We start from the raw sequence: 20,137 nt of genomic DNA on the forward strand, positions 1-20,137 counted from the left end.
TGAAAAGCTATTATGAAAAACCTATTTAAAAATCCTTGAGATGGTAATTTGTTAAGTAATTTATACATATTTTACATTGTAGCAATTTCTAACAATATATTTGTACAATGAATATATATTATATAACAAATAATAATGTGTGCTTTATATCCAATCAATCATTCCAAAGTCTGCCATTCATTGTTTGGATTGTATTAGCTTCCTCCACTTCTTAAAATTCTTTTTGTTGTTGTGTTACAGACTGATGTCTTCTCTGTGACGGCTGTATCACTTGGAGTTCTGCATAAAATTGTCATTGGCCATGATGGAATTGGTCCAGGTATAGCTTTTTTCTCATTGATGGATACATTTCAGTCTCTTTTAAAATGAATGATGATTTTATTATGTCTCATCCCACCTTTGAAGATCAGGAAGTATATTTTTTTTTCTTGCAGGAATATTGAGCTTATATGTTCTGTGTAATAACATATTTTATAAGGATGCTATATTTATGGGAGAATGTTAGCAGTGGAAAATCTGTCCATCAGCTTTCATTTTATCTAATTTTATCTCCTAATTGCTTTTTTCCTAATTTCTCATTCATATAATATGTGGAATCAAATATGCTGCTTCTCTTTCATATTTCACATTAAGCAGTGTGATGACTTTATTTCTGCTTTCCCTTCTCCCCTGATTAGTAATGAGCTTGTGAAATCCACTAATTCCTTATTGCTACTTGCTCCTAGCATATACAAATAACATCAGTCTTACTAAACCTAGTACTTTCCAGATGTTCTGGGATTTATAATTTCAGAACATCTGGACAGCTTGAAATTGGAGAAGCTGCATTAGTCTGCCTCTTGAAATATTGCAAGAGCCTCCCACAGGTATCAAAATGTAAATACCATTGCTCATAACAGCCTTGCCGTTTAAAACTAACTGGAGATGTAATTCAACACATCTGTAAAATATCAAAACTGTAGAAGGCTCAATAGGGGATAAGAAGAGGCAAACATATTTATCCCATAAAATGAGTATTGCATCTTATACTTCAAGAATTATATGGAATATCTATGTTGTCACTTATACATTAAATGACACACAATCAAGACAGAAGTGGCTCTTCTATCCATCCCACTTTACACTTGTTATCATTGAATCTCAGGTAGTGGATGGTTCCTCCAAAAGATTGTTCTCAGATTTCAGGAGGGAACAGAGAATAAAGAAGAAGAAATTGAATTTCTTTGTAACAGGTATGTAACTGATGAATGCCATTATTTCAAAATGGATCTTAAAACTCCTGGAGTTTTGGGGAGGTCGTTTAGGTGTTTTTCAATGCACATTTAGTTCTGACACAGAAATTACCAATAGCATCTCTGTTATCTGGCATTATTTGTCTTTTCCTGCAATGTGCTGCTATGTTTTATTTATGTATTAAATGCGTATTCCATCTTTCATTACTAGACTCAGGGTCTAGCTTTCCTTCCTCCTGCTTTTTTTCTGCAGTAGCTTTTAGCAAGCTTCCAAGGCTGAAGGTAGACTTTATCCTGGGTTTTCTGAATTCCAGTCCAATATTTAACCACCACACTACATTAGATATCTTTATTTTAGTCATGTTTTGTGTTCATGTGATGGGACCAATCAATATAATCAGTCTTATATGTGTCTATTCAAACTGAGTTCATATCATAGTACTAGAGAAAGAGCCTATAGAGGTCACCAAGTCCAACCTCCAGGTCAGTGCAGGCATCCCTCACTACAGAATCGCCAACAGATGATCAGTCAGCCTAGGTTGAAACACTTTCAGCAAAAGAGAGTCCATCAATCCCAAAGGAGCCTCACCCTTGAAATAAAACAAAGCTTTTTTGTGCCTACTTTATGAAATAAGATTTAACAATTAATACTTTGAAAGCTTGTTAAAAGAGATAAAATATACTGTTTATATAGCACATTTACTAAGGTTTATTTTCTGGTTTTACTATAATTGCTCTCTTTTTCCCCCATGGAAGATGGTTAGATGAGTACCAAGATGATGGGAAGACTGAAAGAGAGCTAATTGCCAGAAGTAAGTACTGAAAACAAAAATCCCTTGTACAGTAAATATATCCAAAGTACCAAATTTCTAATTAAATATAAAGATATATCATCTTCCAGTAAATGATAGTGCTTTTTTTTTATTTCAGAAAATAACAATGCTTCTATAGCATATCCTAGAGGTAAGTTGTGCATTATTTTCTCTTCTGCTGCTGTACAAATCAAGTCAAATCAGATATCCTTATTACCGTCTTTGACCAGCCTTTACAGTAAAAAAGAGAAATAGTATGACACATCACTTCATTATTGCAAAAGGGGAAAAAAACAATAGGACAATAAAATGACATATCTACTAAAAGTTTCACACAGTGGTATAACTTAGTGAATATATTTGGTCTGATATGTGAATTTGGGATTAGCATCCTTTAAAAAAGTAATAAACATAAAATTTATTAATATGGCCTCATAGTTGGAAATGATTGGGGAGATCAGAGCACACATAAAAAAGACACTGTATGAAGACATGAGCATCAGTTTCTACTTCTCTGGTTCCACAAATAAGGAGTCTCTGCAAATAAGGAGTCCCACCAGTAGAGCTGATAGGAAGGCCTCAAGGAAAAGGACCATCTATATTCTCTTAAATTTAGATTATATGGCAACCCCTTTGTCCTATGGCAAAGTAGAGGGCTTTTGGTTACCTAACATTTGGCAATAGAATTCAGGGGCAGTAGCGATATCATTTTGATGATGATCAATGTCCCTGATTCTCTCTTTAAATATTGATTTGGCCTTCTCTAGAGTTAATTGGCCTAAATATTTAGGACAGAAGCCAAGACTGCAAAGTTCTATACAGATATGGTGCCAATCAGTGCTTTTTTTGTAAAAAAAAAAAAAAAAAGTTACTGAAACTCACACACGTCATACAACTCGCCTTGCGAACAAGGTTCCATCCAAAAAAGGTGCCGGAACTCCATTCTGGGCGTTCTATGAGAAAAAAAGCCCTGGTGCCAATGAAATTAGTAGCTCTCTTCTTGTGCTGTTAATTTTGCTGCTTGAACTAAAATATCATTACCACATTAAATAGACATATAAAAAATCAAATTATATTTTTGTGGAAAATTATCTGAATACTGGAGATGCAGACTCATAGATTATGATTCACCAAGGGGGAATGTTAAGAGATTGAACTTGAAGTATTTCACTTAGTTTTTCCCCCCCCTTCTGATCTTTACTATTCTATTTTAAAATGAGTCAGAAGTTCCTCTGAGACTAGATGCAAGACTTGTTTTGTTTATGCCAACATCACCATCCTGCATAAATGGGGACAGCTCCCCCAGCAAAGCAAATGGGAACAGATTGTGAAATGACAGCAAAGGTAGTTTCAGACTAAAGTTGAGCAGGATTTTTTCAGAATATTCAAAAACGTGAAGACTAAATATTGTACAGAAAGATTTTGCAATGGGAATCCATGGATAAAAAGGCTTTTTAGTCAATTAAATCTCTTCACCTCTGCTATTGCTCCAATTACATTCTCTTCTTAGATGTAAATTTATATGACTTTCTTGTTTCATCAGACTATGCTATAACATGTGCAATATTGTTATTGCACTAATTTTGTTATTTTGAAATATTGGGCAGCTTGCCCTAAAGCATTTGTCACACCTTTTAAATTTAAGGACTACTGTATAGTGCCAGAATTTCTAGACAGTGTGCTTATTGAAAACACAGAGAGTTCCTCCATATTAGCAATTGAACTAGTCAGCTTTATATCCACACAATCACACTGGTCAGTATACTGTACTTCACAGCAGTAGGTGTAGACGAAATCACTGCGTGGAGAGTTCTGTACTTGCAAAAACTGAGTGAATTACTCATGTCCTGCTGGGAAATATTATTCTACTGTCTGGATCCTTGCTTTTCCCTCTTCCTGCTAGATTCTGATGCCAGCAGGCTGTAATTTCTGTTTTTATTTTTAAATGAAAAGAGAGTCAGCTTTCAGGATACATCTCCATTTGTGGCCAGATGAATGTGTTGACAACTAAAGATGAGATGATAATGTAGTTGTGTAGATGCTGATTTTTATACTCTTCCATTAGTTAGCTGGAGAGAGTACCTTTTGGCTGAACCATGGATCTCTTTAGAACAGGAATATTGGTGGTAACATTCTCAAATCACTGTGCATCAATTAGGATGATAGAACCGATAGCTGGGTAGAAATAGCCTGGATGTTCTAGAACCTAGAGGACTATTAGACAAAAGAAATAAAGGCATCATTTCTTTAGAACAAATACTATTTTCCAAGTGATTCTGCTAGTGTTCTGAGGAAGCCTTGCTTTATGGTCACTTGCTCACAGAGATACATATTGGAGCTGTTCATTCATTCATTCATTTAATTTCTATAGCCACCCATCTCAGTCAATGACTCTGGGTAGCTTAAATTCAAACAGGTGTTACATTTTGGGCTTTCTCTAGGGTGCCAGTAGTCGTTATCTAAATAAAAATAAATAGAATAATAAAATAAAATAAAATAAAATAGTCAGAGGATGAATATGCATATCAGTCCAGCTCCTGTTTTCTCACTGTACTCATTGTGCATGATTGTTTAATTCCACTGATGTATAAAGTACATACAGGCTGAAGGGATTCAGCAATATGGCTTCATATGCAGTTCATTCTCAACTTTAAAGCCTTTATATACCCAAGAAAATGCCTAAACAGAATTTTTTCCTGTACCTTTGGCATCATAACAAAGTGTGTAATGTAGAGATCTGAAATAAAGTCATTTTTATCCTATGTACTTTGCTCAACACATAGCTGATATAGGGCTTTGAATCAACACTATACTACATTAAATATAAATCTTTATATTAAATATTACATTTGTGATGTTAGATATAGCCCATCATTTGAACCTCTATGCTGGTACAAAAAAAAGTAAAGGTAAAGGTTTCCTTGTCCAGTTGTGTCCACTCTAGGGCACGGTGCTTATCTCCATTTCTTGACTGAGGAAGCCAGCATTGTCCAAAGACGCTTTCTGTGGTCATGTGGCCAGCCTAGCTACATGCCAAAGATGCATGGAACAATGTTACCTTCCCACCGAAGTGGTACCTATTAATCTCCTCACATTTGCATGCTTTCAAACTGCTAGATGGGCAGGAGCTGGGGTAGGAACTGCAGTTAATCCCGTTGCACAGCGCTTGGGTCTTGAACCCAGGCTATCAGCTTTCCAGCTGACAAGCTTAGCATCTGAACCATCGCACTCCCTGGAACAAAAAAAACAACAACACCTCCTTAAATTTCAGCTCAATTACGATGTTCTTGTTTTATGTTCATACAGTCTTTTTGGCAATAAAATAAACATATTTACCATGTCTTCTTTCAGGATGTCTTTTTAATTTCCCAGTACATCCTGTTATTCACTGGAGGTCTCCTGTGCAAGAACTATCCCAGCCTGATTCTAATTCATTTCAATAAATTTCAGTTGCCATCTGCTGAGTTTATCAACAAGTGGGGCATGGCGGTTCCATATCTAACGAATATCATGGAATGATCTGAGCATCTAAGTCTACTGCTTTTCTTTGTACAAAAAAACCCCTAATATTTCCAGTCTATAGTTTTATTATTTAAATAAGTAAATTCTGGTTAGCTCTCTAAGGAAGATTCTTGTTACCATTCAAAACCTGTTCATACAATGATATTGCTTTGAAGCATATATCAAGATTATTCTTCTGCTATCATTTTAGCCACAGGGATAGGAATTTAAGTTGGTATGTGATGTGGGGATGAGGACTGGATCATGAAGTGACAGAAAAGAAAAAAAGCAACAGTAGTCATTAATGAACTGTTTCTAGAGAACCGATTCCTTGGCTGATGGAAAAAGCTATAGGAATAAGCTATATATTTTGCATCAAAGGACCCCAAATTCAGTCTCTAGCATCTCCAGTTAAAAGAATGATGTTTTAAAAAGCTAGGAAAAATCTCTGTCCACTTTGTGGAAGTAATAATGGAGTTTTCCTGCCTTTCATTTGCTTTTCTCCCCACTTTCAGCACAGGTGCAGCAAAACTTTTCATAATGATTGCCTCTTAGCACATTCTTCTGCAATATGCTTTGGGATGGCACTGACTTTATTTAGTGTGCTAAACCAGATCAGTTAAGACCTAATAGCTGAACTAATACAGCCTAATAAACTGGACTAGTGAGCTCCTTAGCTTGTTTAATTTTGTGGTGTAGCATGGTAGGCAAAATTGCCTCATTTGCATATTATATGAAATAATGTATTATGTGAACCAAGACCAAAAAAAAAAACAGTAATCAATTTAATTATGTTGTATGAACACAGCCACCCTGTCCCATGAAGAACATCTGCACCAGGTTCAGGATTGATTAAAGACTTCATAAATAGGGACCAATGAAACTAAGTTATTGTAAGAACTACATGTTTCATATCTGATTTACAGTAACAAATCTACATTTCTTGAGATATATCCAAGTATTGATTTGTTTCTCCAGCAGGTTTGTAGTTATTGAGTCCAGTGACCCACCTGAGGAAAAGACCTTCGTTTCAAAGGGAAGGAAGGGGGATGAAAAAGCTTTATGTAGAAAATACAAAAATAAGTGATAGAAACGAAGAAAGGAGATGATCTAGGTAGTGTGTAAATAGAATCACATGTAAATATCACAAGGCCACATTATGCAATCATCATCACGATTGTCTTTATAGTTTAGTAATCAAATCCCCTACTAACATGAAACTGTATAGAAATGTATGGATTATTCCTTCTCATCTTCTCATAGCATTATGTCATGTAAGCTATAGATGATATGATTCCAGTATGTGTTGCACTGATGAAATGTCTTGTAATCATAGCAATACAAACAACTGTACATTTTCCTCCCCAGTGTGATAGATACATTGCAGTTGAGGTTATTTGCTTCCTTTCCTTCACAGGTCAGTGGAGAGTGGTGGTGAAAACAGATCATGATTCTCCAGAGCCACAGACATCTAAAAGAACCCTTGTGATTTATGGCTCAAAAGGCAAAAGTGATGATCTTCTCCTGTCTTCACAAAGTTTGGGATACATGTGTTTTCAACCTGGAGCCACTGATGAATTCATTGTAAGTTGTTATTATACAAAGACTGAAGTGACAGCTTGCTTTAGGCAGAGGACAGAAATCCTGCTATAAGGGGACCAAAAAAATCATCCCTTATTTACTAAGAAGAGCTGAAATATTATTTATGTTTCTCTGCATGTTCCCCATGTTCTTTTTTCAAGGTATAAATACTTTTGAGGATACTGAGCGTATGAAAAACAGTACATGCCTAAAGTCATAGGCAATGAAGTCTGTGGAGATATTTCTTGCAAGATTATACAATTATCATATAGCCAATAATAATAATAACTCAGTGATAACATTTTGGGAAGAAATAAAGAAACACTGAATTAAGAAAGTGTGGTTTGCAAGTTTTAAGTGTTATTAAGTGGCACCACTTAGTTCATTGCAGATGCTCTCCCCAGTCCTTTATTTTCTAATGTTTCAGTCACTATAGGGATATGATGAGAGCCGAGGCTGGGTCTCACAACTTAATTTCCAACAATGCTCCAGAGTAATACTATACCAGAAGTACTAAAGAAAATTAAATTGATGGCTCCCAGCCACCTAGTGTTGGCTGGAGCATTGCTGCTAGTAGTCAGGACTCTCCCAACAGACCTATAAATCTGTTTTTTTGTTGTCGCGTAGTTGCTCATTTTTCAGACCAGATCACTGTATCTGTATGTCTTTATCAGCTTTTTAGGCAGATTATTTCCTTGTAAGTTTGGATTCACAGGTAAACTTTTTGTATGCATAACTTTGTATGTACACTGGGCTCTTTTTGTTAACCATCTCTTGTGCAATACATCTTTTGTATACATTTTTGTAAAGGTATATAGAAGATGTATTACATAAGGATATTACATGAGTTCTGAACATAATTCAATTATTCTTGTTGTTGCTTGGATAGGTCTGATTATGAGTCTTAAATCCTTTTCTTTATGAGCACAAAGAGACAAAGGACCCCAATGCAGGTCCAGGGAGTGCATTTCATAGCATAGAAACAATATGGGAGAAAAATTTCTCCTCATGCCTGAAAAACAGCCTTTTGGAAGTAGTTTATGAAGCCCTCTCTTGCAATGAAAGACAATTCCTCACACAGTAAAGGGTTAAACACAGGAAACTATGTTTAAAATGTCTTGAGCATGGACGTAATCAAAAGAAAATGGTGGTTAACTTTCATCCCTTTGTAGATAATACAGCTGGATTCCTTTTGTTTTAATCAAGCCTACTACTGATTCAAATGTTACACTCCTAAGCAACAAGTGTTGGTGGCATATTTCACAACTTTTTTTCATAGGAAACTTGTGTTCATTTAGCATTCATTGGGTTCTCCCCTTCATGCTTAGGTTTGTTATTCAATAAACCATTTATTGTGATTGAATTGCTGATACATCTCCACTCTACAATAGGTTGACAACTTTTTTTTCTTGTTATTTTTGATTGACTGCTTTACCTATACAGTATTAGAAAAGCCCATTCTTGCAAATCATCATATTTAGGGCATTGAAGCAGAAAAGATAGCTTGGCTTATTACCTTTGCTGTTAGATTTTCAAACAGTGAAACAATTTAATTCAGTCCCATCTGACCTTTATGACATACTGAAAGTGGAATCTATTACAGCAAGGTCTGTGGAGAAAAGGCCTCATTTCAATAACAGAGCAATAGGCTGTTAAAAAAGTTAGTTTTTCATAAACTGGAGTTATTTTAGCCCTTAGTTATAACTGAGCATATATGTGGAATAGCGTCACATCTTTTCACAGTTGATGTCTAAATGATTCTGTATATCTTTTCCGAGAATAAGAGAAAAGGTAATGGGGAATCTTGATCAGTTGGTATGGTCATGCTCAATCTGCATTTATTGACTATATAATAAAATTGAGTTGGAAGGGACCTTCGAGGTCTTCTAGTCTGGCCCCCTGCTCAAGCAGGAGGACCTATACCATCTCAGACAAGTGACTGCCTGAACCTTAAGTGATAAAACCTGGACTTTCCATCACTTTATAGGACAATTCACTGTTGTAAGAATCTGCACAAAAATGGATAAATTATTGTCTGAGAAAAAAAGTTAAGAAAAGCATATAATAATAGAGAAAATGTTTGCAAAAATCAATGTAATAGGAAAGTTGCATAAATACAAAGAAGTGCACAAGTAAATGGATGTTCTGTTTTTTCAGAACGTTTGTAAAAAGAAGAATCTGAGCAATACTGAAATTGACAGACTCACCTATGATTAAGTAATTTTAAGAAACGCACAGAACCCATGAGGAACAACTGATGCTAGTAGCATTTAGGAATAGTTTATCAGTAAATATCTAGATACATACATAATGTAAGTTAAATTTTTTAGAATGTGATGATAGTTTTGCAATACCCCTTTTTTTTTGTTCTGGCTCAACCCCAACTAGCCCTTGTTGGATTCAGCCACCGTCTTAGTGTTAATTTTTCCCAATGTCTCTGACTCACTATGGCACATTGTAGGAAATTAGTAAAAAGAAAGCAGAGAAATTTTAGATGCCTAGTACAAGCAGCCAGTTAGGCCTGTTCTCCAGATATTCCTGAATGTTGGAATTGATAATAATTCAACAGAGCAGGCTATGCCTTATTTTATATATATTAAAACTCAAGATGAGAAAACTGAAATTTTATAGTCAATTTTGGTGATACCCTGACCTACAATTGTGTTTATGGCTTATATAAGAGATTAGCCAGTAAGTTATCTGATTGTCTGTTCTTTAATAATCAGCAAGGTATTATAAAAAAAAATCAAGATTGTTGAAGTGATGGTACAATTTAAGGTGCTATCTGACTTTTATGTACAGCATGCACAAATATCAGCTGGACCTTCAATCTCATCATCCTGGTGGCCCACTTGACCTTTTTGAACCTACCTTGCAGAAACACCTGGGCAATATATTAGATGTCTGAGGGAAATCTCCCATGGCCACTTTTCTTGTAACTCTTCCCCTAACAATTTAGTTCCTGTTGTACTGAATCTCAGGAATAGTTGATGGATGCTTTTTGTGCAAGAAATAAAATTTTAGAGAAAAATAGTTGATACCACGAAGGGGTGGGTTGGTTGGGAGAATAACCTTTCTGCAAAATGGCTTGGCCCTGTCTCTCATGCTGCTGACACAGCACTGAGATAACAGTTATACCTGCTGAATAAGCAAGCAAGCTTTCTGTACATCAAGGCTTGCACACGCAAGACAGAGATTTCATTCCCTTAAGAGCCCATTTTGTGCTTTCTTTGTCACTCTTTCCCCATATATTTTTTCTAAACACACTACTGATTACATTTGACATTATACAAAAGATGACCCTTACTTTTTAGGAAGAACCAGTATAATATAAACAACTTACAGAAACATTTTGCTCACTCCAAAACTATTTAAGCTACATTTAACTCTTTGTTATCCTCTATATGCCGTGCTTTATTGCTGACGCTATTTAAATGAACAGAGTTTTTTTATTTCGTGAATTCATATATTCCCATTAGTGGCAACACACAAGTGGTTGCCATAGGAATAACTATGTAACATTGCAATTAACAGAAGATTGCAAATTCAGCAAAACAGTAAACTGGAGAAGAGGAACAGCAAAAATCTTGATTCAATCAACTATACTTAATAAGGAGAAATATGCAAATAACAGCAAAATTTTTAAATCATAATTTTGATAATAAAAGCTTCTGGTTTTTTTCATATAAAACAAAATGGCTTGTTAGTCTGGCTTATAATCTTGGTATTTTCTGGCAGTATTTTATCTAAATTCTGATCAGATCCAAACTTGCTTAGCTTTTGGAAATCAAGCAAGATAATCTCAGGCATGTTTTAGCATTAGAGAATTGGATATTTGCTTTAATCGAGTGCTTTCAAGAAAGTCAAGTGCATGTATAAATCTGTGCAAGAGCTTTGTCACTCTTTTCTGAGATTTTTGGGTATTTTGCATATTGTTTGGTCTACTAGGTAGACCAAACAAAAAGTCAATTTACAGGAATTATATTGCTTTAATACCAAAATTTTACAAGTCTGATTATAGATAGTTCTCAACTTACAGCCACTTATTTAGTGACCTTTCAAAGTGATTTATGACCATTTTTCACACTTTTGATCATTGCAGCATCCCCATGGTTACATAATCAAAATTTGGATGCTTGGAAACTGTCCTGGGGTCATATGATCACTTTTGGCGACCTTCAAGCAAAGTCAGTGAGGAAGCCAGACTTATTTAACAACTGTGTTATTAACTGTGTTACTAACTTAACAACTGCAGTGACTTACTTAACATCTGTGGCAATAAAGGTAGTAAAACAACTGCCTTGCTTACCAACAGAAATTTTGGGCTCAGTTGTGATTCTAAGTTGAGAATTATCTGTATGCTGTACCCCTTCTCCTTGCAGGTCAATGAATTAAAGAGGCATCATCTTAAGCCATTTCTGGATGTTACCTCATTTTCTGTGGTTAAAAAAAATGTTTCCGTTCCTTGTTGTCCTTTTTGCAATATTTTTATTTGCAACCCTGGAACATCTCCTAATGTTATTGAGTGTGTTTTAAAGCTGTCTACATAGCTAGAGACCCTTGTGTAACTCCCATACAAACTGACCCTCTTCCAATTTACTTGTGACATTTTAAATGGAAATCCCAAAGGGACCTGCCACAGTGCAAAGACAAACACCAACTTCCACAAATATAATTTTTTAAAGTATGGCTTCAGATTTCTAACAGGTCTTGTGGATCTTTTGTGGAAAAAGAAGAAGATGAGTGGCTGAAACCCAGTGCATTATTCTAAATAAACTAATAAAAGGACAAAGTTACCCTGGAGTTGAGACTGAATATCCTAGACAGGATAAGCAGAGTTTCAGAGAGCATCAATAATTTCGTCCTGATAAAAGGAAGTGGCAGGTTCCTTTGCTTCAAGCTATGCCACTTTATAGATGGATTACCTACCCTTAGCAGCTGTTTCCTATGAGCAACCTTATTGTGCTCCCCAAACTTCAAATATGCTGACTAGCTGAAATTACTAACATCTTCAAGAAATAGAAAGTGAAATGGTTTAGCTTTTGTTTTTCTAAGCCCCTCAGTGCGGGAATTTAAACCAAACTATCCTAACAGATGGCTGTTCAGCCTCTGTCTAATTACATCCAGTGAATGGGAGGTCATAATCCCTTTCGATAATTAGTCTACCAGACTCCTCTTTCTCATAATAGGTACATGCACATAATAAAAAGATGGGATAAAAACAAAATAAAAGCAGGAAGAAGAGGAAGGAATGGTCCGTTTTTCTGTGCAAGGTGTGGTACTAAAGTGAACTGTGTCTGAAATATTGCAAAGTACTGTCTGTTCTAGACCGTACATCTCTGGAAATGCATAAATCATCCATAGAATCTGTAGATTGGCCTATTCTAATGGAAAGACAATATTTCTGAAATGAGAGTATGTTCTCACAATTGGGCAAGCAGGAAGTCTAAATCACCTCTACGTGATTATACATTAGATAGAAGTGAAAAAAATAATTGTAATATTTGATAATTTCAGTTTATAAAAAAATAAAAGGGGAAAGTGATCTTCTAGATCCCACTTACAACTGTTCTATTGCATCTGAATAGACTTCAGTTTAGGCTGCCTATTTACAAAAGGCCTTTCTCTAGGCAGATCCTCCTCAGTCATCATTCTCACTTTTCCTTTAGTCTACAAATGGCCCAAGAAAAAGTAATTAATGTAAATCTAAAAGCATGATTGATGTGATTGTTTATGATTAAATACTGTGAGAATCAGTGAAGAACACAAGAACATGAGAGATTCTGAACATGTGATCTGTTTTGATAGTATAAAAATTAGCTTTTTAAAAAATGGATATGGAAGAACAGGAAGAAGGTAAAAAAAAACTAAAGTGAGAATAGGAAGGATCTAGAAAAAGAAAATATAATCTATCTATCTATCTATCTATCTATCTATCTATCTATCTATCTATCTATCTATCTATCTATCTATCTATCTATCTATCTATCTATCATCTATGTTTCATTTTCTAAACTGCCAATCTCTCTCAAAGAGGGAATCTGGGTGATAAACAATATAATATAACCAATAAATAAAGCAATCTATTAAAATTAACATTAAAATTAAATTAGAATTAAAACTTTTAAATTCTAGAATAATAACAATTAAACATCAAAAGGGAAAAAAGAAAAAATATATCCTAAGATGGTGATTTAATGATGGTGGGAAGGTGCTCTCATGGTCTTTTATGCCATTCATTCAATGCTTCAGAGCCAAATTTTAACCCCTTTAAAAATATCACAAGACAAAAGTAATCTACCAATGGAATGAATGGAAAATAGTTGTCAGTTAACACGATGTGGAAGATGCTTGTGACAAGGGTAAAGATTTGTTGCAGAGTACTACAGAAATGTCTGCAGTCATGCTAATGCTTAGTAGGAAAAAGGATGCTTATTGGAATGATGAAGTGAAAGAGGATAGATGAGAAAGAAAAAAAAATCATAGGAGATAATGTCTAGTGCCAAAATGAGAGTGGGCAAAAGGTACTGAATAATGTATATATAGAGAAAAAGATATATTTCAAAGAAGACAATCAAAGAAAAGAAGGAACTGCTAAAATTAAGAGAAATATAGAAAATGCAAACTGGTAATGGAAATAAAAAGTTGTTTTGAAGTGGATGAAGACATAAATGAGGACACTCCCACAAGTGAATGGAACATTTAAAAAAGTAATTAAATATTTGGGATGAAATTCAGGTGAAGGAAATTCCATTCAAAGGGCTACTTTTTATGGAAATGATAGTAATATGTCAAAGAATAGAATTGAAACAAATGCTGTAAATATTAGTGTCCAAGAAAAATGATGAAAGGATGTTTCAAATCCTATAAAATTTTGAAATATTCTAAGGCTGCACATTTAAGACAGTTAAGACTGAACAACTGAAGAATCATTAAAATGTGGATGCAATTTGCTTAAATAATAACTCTAACTATGTGAACTGTTTGAAGTCCACATCTGTGCCCGATAACTAAAAGTGAAAGGTAAAAGAATCAATGTGAAAACTGCAGGGATTTGTTTGATAATTATGTCTTGGAAGGTGCTTTGTTGAATTTTGAATGGGAGAGTACAAAAAAACCTCTAGTGCAGTGGATATTTATCACAAGCAAGGGATTTTCAGGAAATGCTCTATTTTTGCTCCTTAGATGTCTTTGAAAAGTGTATGAATATAAGAAAGAAAATTAATGTATATTAGTGGATTTAGAGAAAGTGCATAAGTGACTAGACCTGAGTTAGGTAACATTTTGTGTAAATATGCCGCTTTAGCAAGAATACAAGTCATGTTCCTGCAAAGTTGAGGTGATATTGAGATTGTTACCCATGGTTTGAAACATGTACAAAAGATTTTATGCCATATAGGAACCAGGTTTTCAACTAGTAGTTGATCAACATTTTGGATCACTGACAGCCTAATAATAAGGAGTGAACAATACTCTGTGGTGTCTAATATTTAAAAAAACAAATAACATCAGATCATTGTTTGTTACTGAATGCAATTTCAGTTTTGTCTGTCATTGAGATAACTTCTCTTTCTTGGCTTCAACCAAATTAAATGATTTATTTTTTACGAATGTAGGCAAATGGAACTTGTGATTTATTTTTTGTTTGCTCAGATGCATTTTGGTTATTTTAAGAGAACTCTGTTACTCTACTTTATCATATTCATATGCTGAGCAGCAATCTAGATAGCTAAAATATTAATAAACAGAATGCAGACAGACTTTCATGAACTGTTCTACATTTATTTGTGTGTATTTGTCTGTTTCTCTGCCTGTTTATCTATCTGTCATTCATTTTTCAAAGAATCTTCTAATGAAAATTTGATTTAAAATGAGTTATGGAAGGTTTTGCAAGTAAAAATCCCTAGACAGTACTCCTCTGAAGAGATTAAAATAATGAGTTTATTACTATATTTTGGGATGGAATTGTTATTGTGAGAATAAAGACACTTAGAAAATGATAGATGATTAAATATCTAAATGTAAATAATTGTTCAGAAACTATTAATCCTTTGATAGAATCGAAAGCCTTCTGTCCTCATCATTGCAATTGTTAGTACATTTCACATGAATGCAGGTGAGTTAGAATGGCATAAATTATGTGGTCCACCAGATAAGGATGAAGTTTGGAATTTATAGAAACATGGTGAGGGATTTCCTATCTATCTGAATAAATTTCAATCCTCACAGTCAGATGAATTATATCCTATAATGCTGAAGGGATTGGCTAAATGTTTGGTCTAGTGGTTAAGAGGTTAAGGCTAACAAGTGGGAGTTCAAGTCCCGGTTTAGTCATGAAAGCCAGCTGGATGACTTTGAATGACAGCCATATTCTCTCTTAGCCAAAGCCACCTAACAGGGTTGTTGTTGGGAAAATAGGAGGAGGAAGGTGTGTTGGCTAAGTTTGCTGCCTTGAGATGTTTGTAAAAATAATGAAGATGGGAAATAAATAAATAAATTTCCTTTGAAAAACCTTGGAGAACAATGAAGTGCCAAACAACAATAAGAGAGCCTATCTTCATAAAAGGAAAAAAAGAGGATCCAAAGAACAAAAACTAGTCAATCTAACATCAACAAATGATGTTTCTAGAGCAGGCCATAAAGAGGTAAACCTGTAAGCATCCTGAAAACTATAATTACCAGAATTCAGCATTCTTTTGTCAACAACAAATCTTGTCTGGTTAAACATATTTATGTTTTTGATTAGGTACATTTTTTTGAAAGAGTGTGGGAGTATTATAGACATATACAGGGTTGGTTTCAACAAAGTATTTGAAAAAGTACAGCTGACATTCTGTTAACAAGCTATTTAAGGTGTAGCATTAAAGAAAGACAACAGAGAATATGTTAACACTTTCAAATACCTGAAAGAATATCAAATGGAAGCTCAACTTCTTAGTCCAGAATACAGGGTGGCTATATTAATTTTCTATATTAAAAATTTTAAACAAAATGATGGATTCTGACTGTTAGAAAAACTGCATAACCTGTAAGAGCAGTTTGCCAGTAGTGGGCTTTCTACTGCTGGATGTATTTAAGGGGAAGCTACACAATGTGAAATGTTACTGTTGGATTATTGCCCTAAATAGATAATTTTATTCAATGTTCTCAATGACATCTGACAACTCTATGAATTTATAATTTTATATTAATCCTGCATGATTTTTTTTAGGAGGTTCTTCTATTTAGTTGTGAACTTGTGGATCTTCCTCCTGTAAGGTTTTTTTTCTCAATCATTTTAAGTGAAGAGATGAAAATTATAAGCATGCAGACCACAAGCTATCTTAGGAGATAGTTTCCACCACATAACCTCTCTCTCATAAAATCAAAGGCACATTGTATGATTCCATTTCATAGGTTAAAAAAAATAGGACACAGTGGGTCTCTTTTCAGTAATGATACAGTATAACAGCAAGGAAATTGGATTTTTTTTCCTGCATAGTCCATGCTATTGACAAGGATAGGATAGTAATTAGAAAGTGTATTTTTCCTATTCCTATCCACATCTAATTTCTGCATTATTCTCTATCAGTTCTTTGTCCGACTATGTAAAGTGAAAATGAAGAGCAAAAGACATTGCATTGATTTTCTTGACATTTTAACCATTCAAGGCAACAGCAACAACAAAGTGACATTCATGATTGAAGTAACAAGGTCACAACAGGTCAAAACAGAGCCTTTTGGTCTAGTACAGGCATGTCAAACTTGTGAAGTCACTGTGATGTTGCGTGACATATTGCGACTTTTCCCCCATTGCCGACAATGGGGTGGGCATGGTTTTGGTGTGATGTATCTGGCCCGTGGGCTGACAGTTTGATACGCCTGATCTAGTATCTAAACAGCAATAATACATAAGGACATATATCTGTTACAATAAAAAGGAAATATAATTTTAAAGATATAAACTTAATTAAGCTGAACATTTTAAAAAAGCACAACTGCTTTGAGTAACCTAAACTTTGTTAAACTGAATAGGATTACTCCTATTCATGCAATATGTAGGGATGGATAAGTGATTAATTTGATTGACAATTTAATGCAATCTTAAATTTATTGATCTAATTTTATATGTTAAGCCAATGTACAAATTGAATCTCTCATATCTTCAAAATAGGTAACCTTCCAAATTTTGCAATTTTACATACACACACAAAAAGAAGTGAATTAGAAAAAAACAATATAAAATATCTTAGAGAAAATTGCTTGTAAAAATGTGGGAAATTATAGTAAAAATACAGATATTTTAGCACAATCATTTAAAAACAACTTCTAAAGGTACTAAAGAAATGGTATGAATCAATATAAAAATATCTGCAGAAAAATGAGATTCTGAGAGAGGCCAGAGAAAATATATCTTTTGTCTGTGGCATAGGCAGATATCCTATCCTCATTTTGAAATTTTTTGGGGGAAGCAGACTATTATACATGTCATCGTGAGCTCCTGGAAAAAATGCAGGATATAGATGCAATAAATAATGATATTTGTAGTTAGGAAGTCTTCACTATTTCCAAACTCAATGATAAATTTAATTTAGTGAAGATGCTATGTATCCAAAGTGATGGGACATGGATCATCTACGTTATGCTCTATTATAGCTTTTCTGCTTCTTGAAAAAAAGTTCTGCATTTAATTATGATTTTTTTTCTTGTACTCTGTTTTTTTCATTTCCCTTAATTGCAGATTGAATCTGGAGATGTTGGAGATGTGTACAAGATTCGGCTCAACTGTGATGATTTGGTAGACTTTGAGGGCTGGCATTTGAAGTCTTTGCAAATGAAAGAACTACATGCTAATCAAGAGGTGAACTTTGGCTGCAACTGCTGGTTCTCCGTTAGCCAAGATATGGTGAAGGAATTTCCTGCAGTGAATGAAAACCAGAAAACTTTATCAGGTAAAAAAAGGGGAAGAGGTAGGAATACCATGGACTAGATTTAGCCTCTGGTTCACATTTTGATTACTTTTAAATTCTTGATCGAATTCTTTTGATATTGATATTTCAATTGCTCTAATTGTTTGGATTGATTTCCAGAACTTAAAATACTGATTTATTTTTCAGCATGCTTCATAAGTCATTTATTAGTTCATTAAATGCACTGATTTATTTTTTTATTTTATAAACACGTGTATGTCTATGCATGTCTATGTGTGTAATAGAAAATAAGAATGCATTTAGTGAAATGAATATATAAAATAAAATCATAATATATATTGTATCAGCTATTCTAATCTATGAACATTAAGGTCAGTTTTCAACAAGGAGCAGCACCACCAACAAAAAAGGAACAGAAGTATCTCATCTTTTTTTTTAAACTTCCAATCACTGAAATCCCCTCCTCCTTCCTTGCTACCCCATTTGTGACTCTGGGTGGCATACAAGAGAGCTAAAAAAAATACCTGGCAAATAATAGCTCCCATATCTACTTATGTTAATGTCCTATATAAACTCTAGTGGAGAGGCAATATATGAACAATATCTAGGCTGGGATTAGTGGAACCACAGTAGAACTTAACATTTTTTCACTTTTTTGAACTTTCCATAAAAGTTAAAATAAAGTAGAGTAGGTGACATTACAAGTTTGTTGCTGAGTTTATGTGCAGGGATAGCCAATTGGTACATCACATGTTTTATAGTAAAATATCATAATCTCTATCCACCAATGCCTGGTATTTGCTGAATGTTTAGAGACCTGTAGCTTTACATATATGTAGGGCATCAAGGTTTGTTATACAAAAGCTTTAAATACATATGTGCGAACATGTTCATGGTAGATGCATTATGGAAGTTCTCTCATGGTCATTGTCTCTGCATTCCAATATTTTTTTTAACCACCAGGGATGATTTTGATGAGTATCTTGCTAGTAAGACAGTAAATGATTATAGCGAAGATAATCCAATCTAATATTGGCACCACTGTGCTGTTGTGAAAGCATTGGATTGGTTCTGGACTATGAATAGGTTTTTTTATAGTGTTGCCATGTCCTCAATAGTGAGAACTACAGAGAAACATGGGCAGCAGGTGGTGGTTGCTAATTATGTTGAATTTATTGCCAGGCTTTCACACTGAACATTTTGTGAAGTATTTGAGTATTTTTTTAAGATACATGTGCCTTTTCTTCATTGCAGAACCATATGAAGGTATTTATGAGCTCCAAAATACAATCCTCAAATTTAGAAGAAGCTCGTATCTTCTGATATACAATATTATAATATGATTCTATTAGCAGAAAAAGTTTCTGCTAAGATAATACAAAGGTTTGATTCTCTTATTTGCTCCACAAATCTGCTCCAGGGTTTTCTCTAACTCATCATACAGGAGAAGAATAAATAAGATGTATGTGAACTGTTTTCTTCTCACATGTTACCAGATATTTTGGACAGTAGAATCAACCTGCACTTTTTAAGTTATCATTATTCCCTGTAGCTGCTGCAAATAGTGGACTTAAAATGGAGAACTATTAAAAAAATCTGAGATAGATGTCTACGGAGATTATCAATCATCCAAGTCATGGTTGTCCTAAGGATGCTTTTCAAAAGACAACTGGACTTTCTTGGGGTTTTTTTTCCCTTTGAAAACGTTTTGCTTTTCATTCATTCATTCAAGAAGCTTCTTCAATTCTGACTGAATGGTGGGGAATGAAAGGATTTATATTCTTTGCAGTCATCTGGTTGTTAGCACTCTGAGAGTTGTTGAGGTCACTTGAGGGTTTATGTGTATCCTCAGGGTTACCTGAATCAGAGGGCAAACGGGTGTGGAACTTTCTTGGCACTGCTGAAAGGACTGTGTTGTAAACAGGAGACAGATGGTGTCATATTCCTCCCCTTCTGTTGAAAGAGGCTGTTCAGTTTTAATGTAGATGGCATCTTTGACCCCTCTTTCACACCAGTGGTCCTCTCTGACCAGAATATGGCTATCTGGGAATTTGGTCATTCTGGACAAACATTCTGGTATAGGGTTCCTGCTTGAGCAGAG

General features: G+C 34.5%; 1 protein-coding gene across 1 annotated transcript in view; it reads left to right on the forward strand.

Annotated features, from left to right (window-relative positions):
* LOC107292677 (lipoxygenase homology domain-containing protein 1) overlaps window positions 1-20,137 on the forward strand; it is a gene marked incomplete in the record, with an annotated part of 170,360 nt that overhangs the window by 89,918 nt on the left and 60,305 nt on the right. The window contains 6 exon segments of the mRNA XM_029285202.1: window positions 241-319; window positions 1,145-1,232; window positions 1,989-2,044; window positions 2,163-2,195; window positions 6,963-7,129; window positions 17,847-18,057. Of these exon segments, the coding sequence (XP_029141035.1) occupies window positions 241-319; window positions 1,145-1,232; window positions 1,989-2,044; window positions 2,163-2,195; window positions 6,963-7,129; window positions 17,847-18,057 (634 nt within the window).

Source organism: Protobothrops mucrosquamatus, unplaced genomic scaffold (genome assembly GCF_001527695.2).
Source record: "Protobothrops mucrosquamatus isolate PMUCROS unplaced genomic scaffold, P.Mucros_1.0 scaffold1401, whole genome shotgun sequence".
Taxonomy (NCBI): Eukaryota; Metazoa; Chordata; class Lepidosauria; order Squamata; family Viperidae; genus Protobothrops; species Protobothrops mucrosquamatus.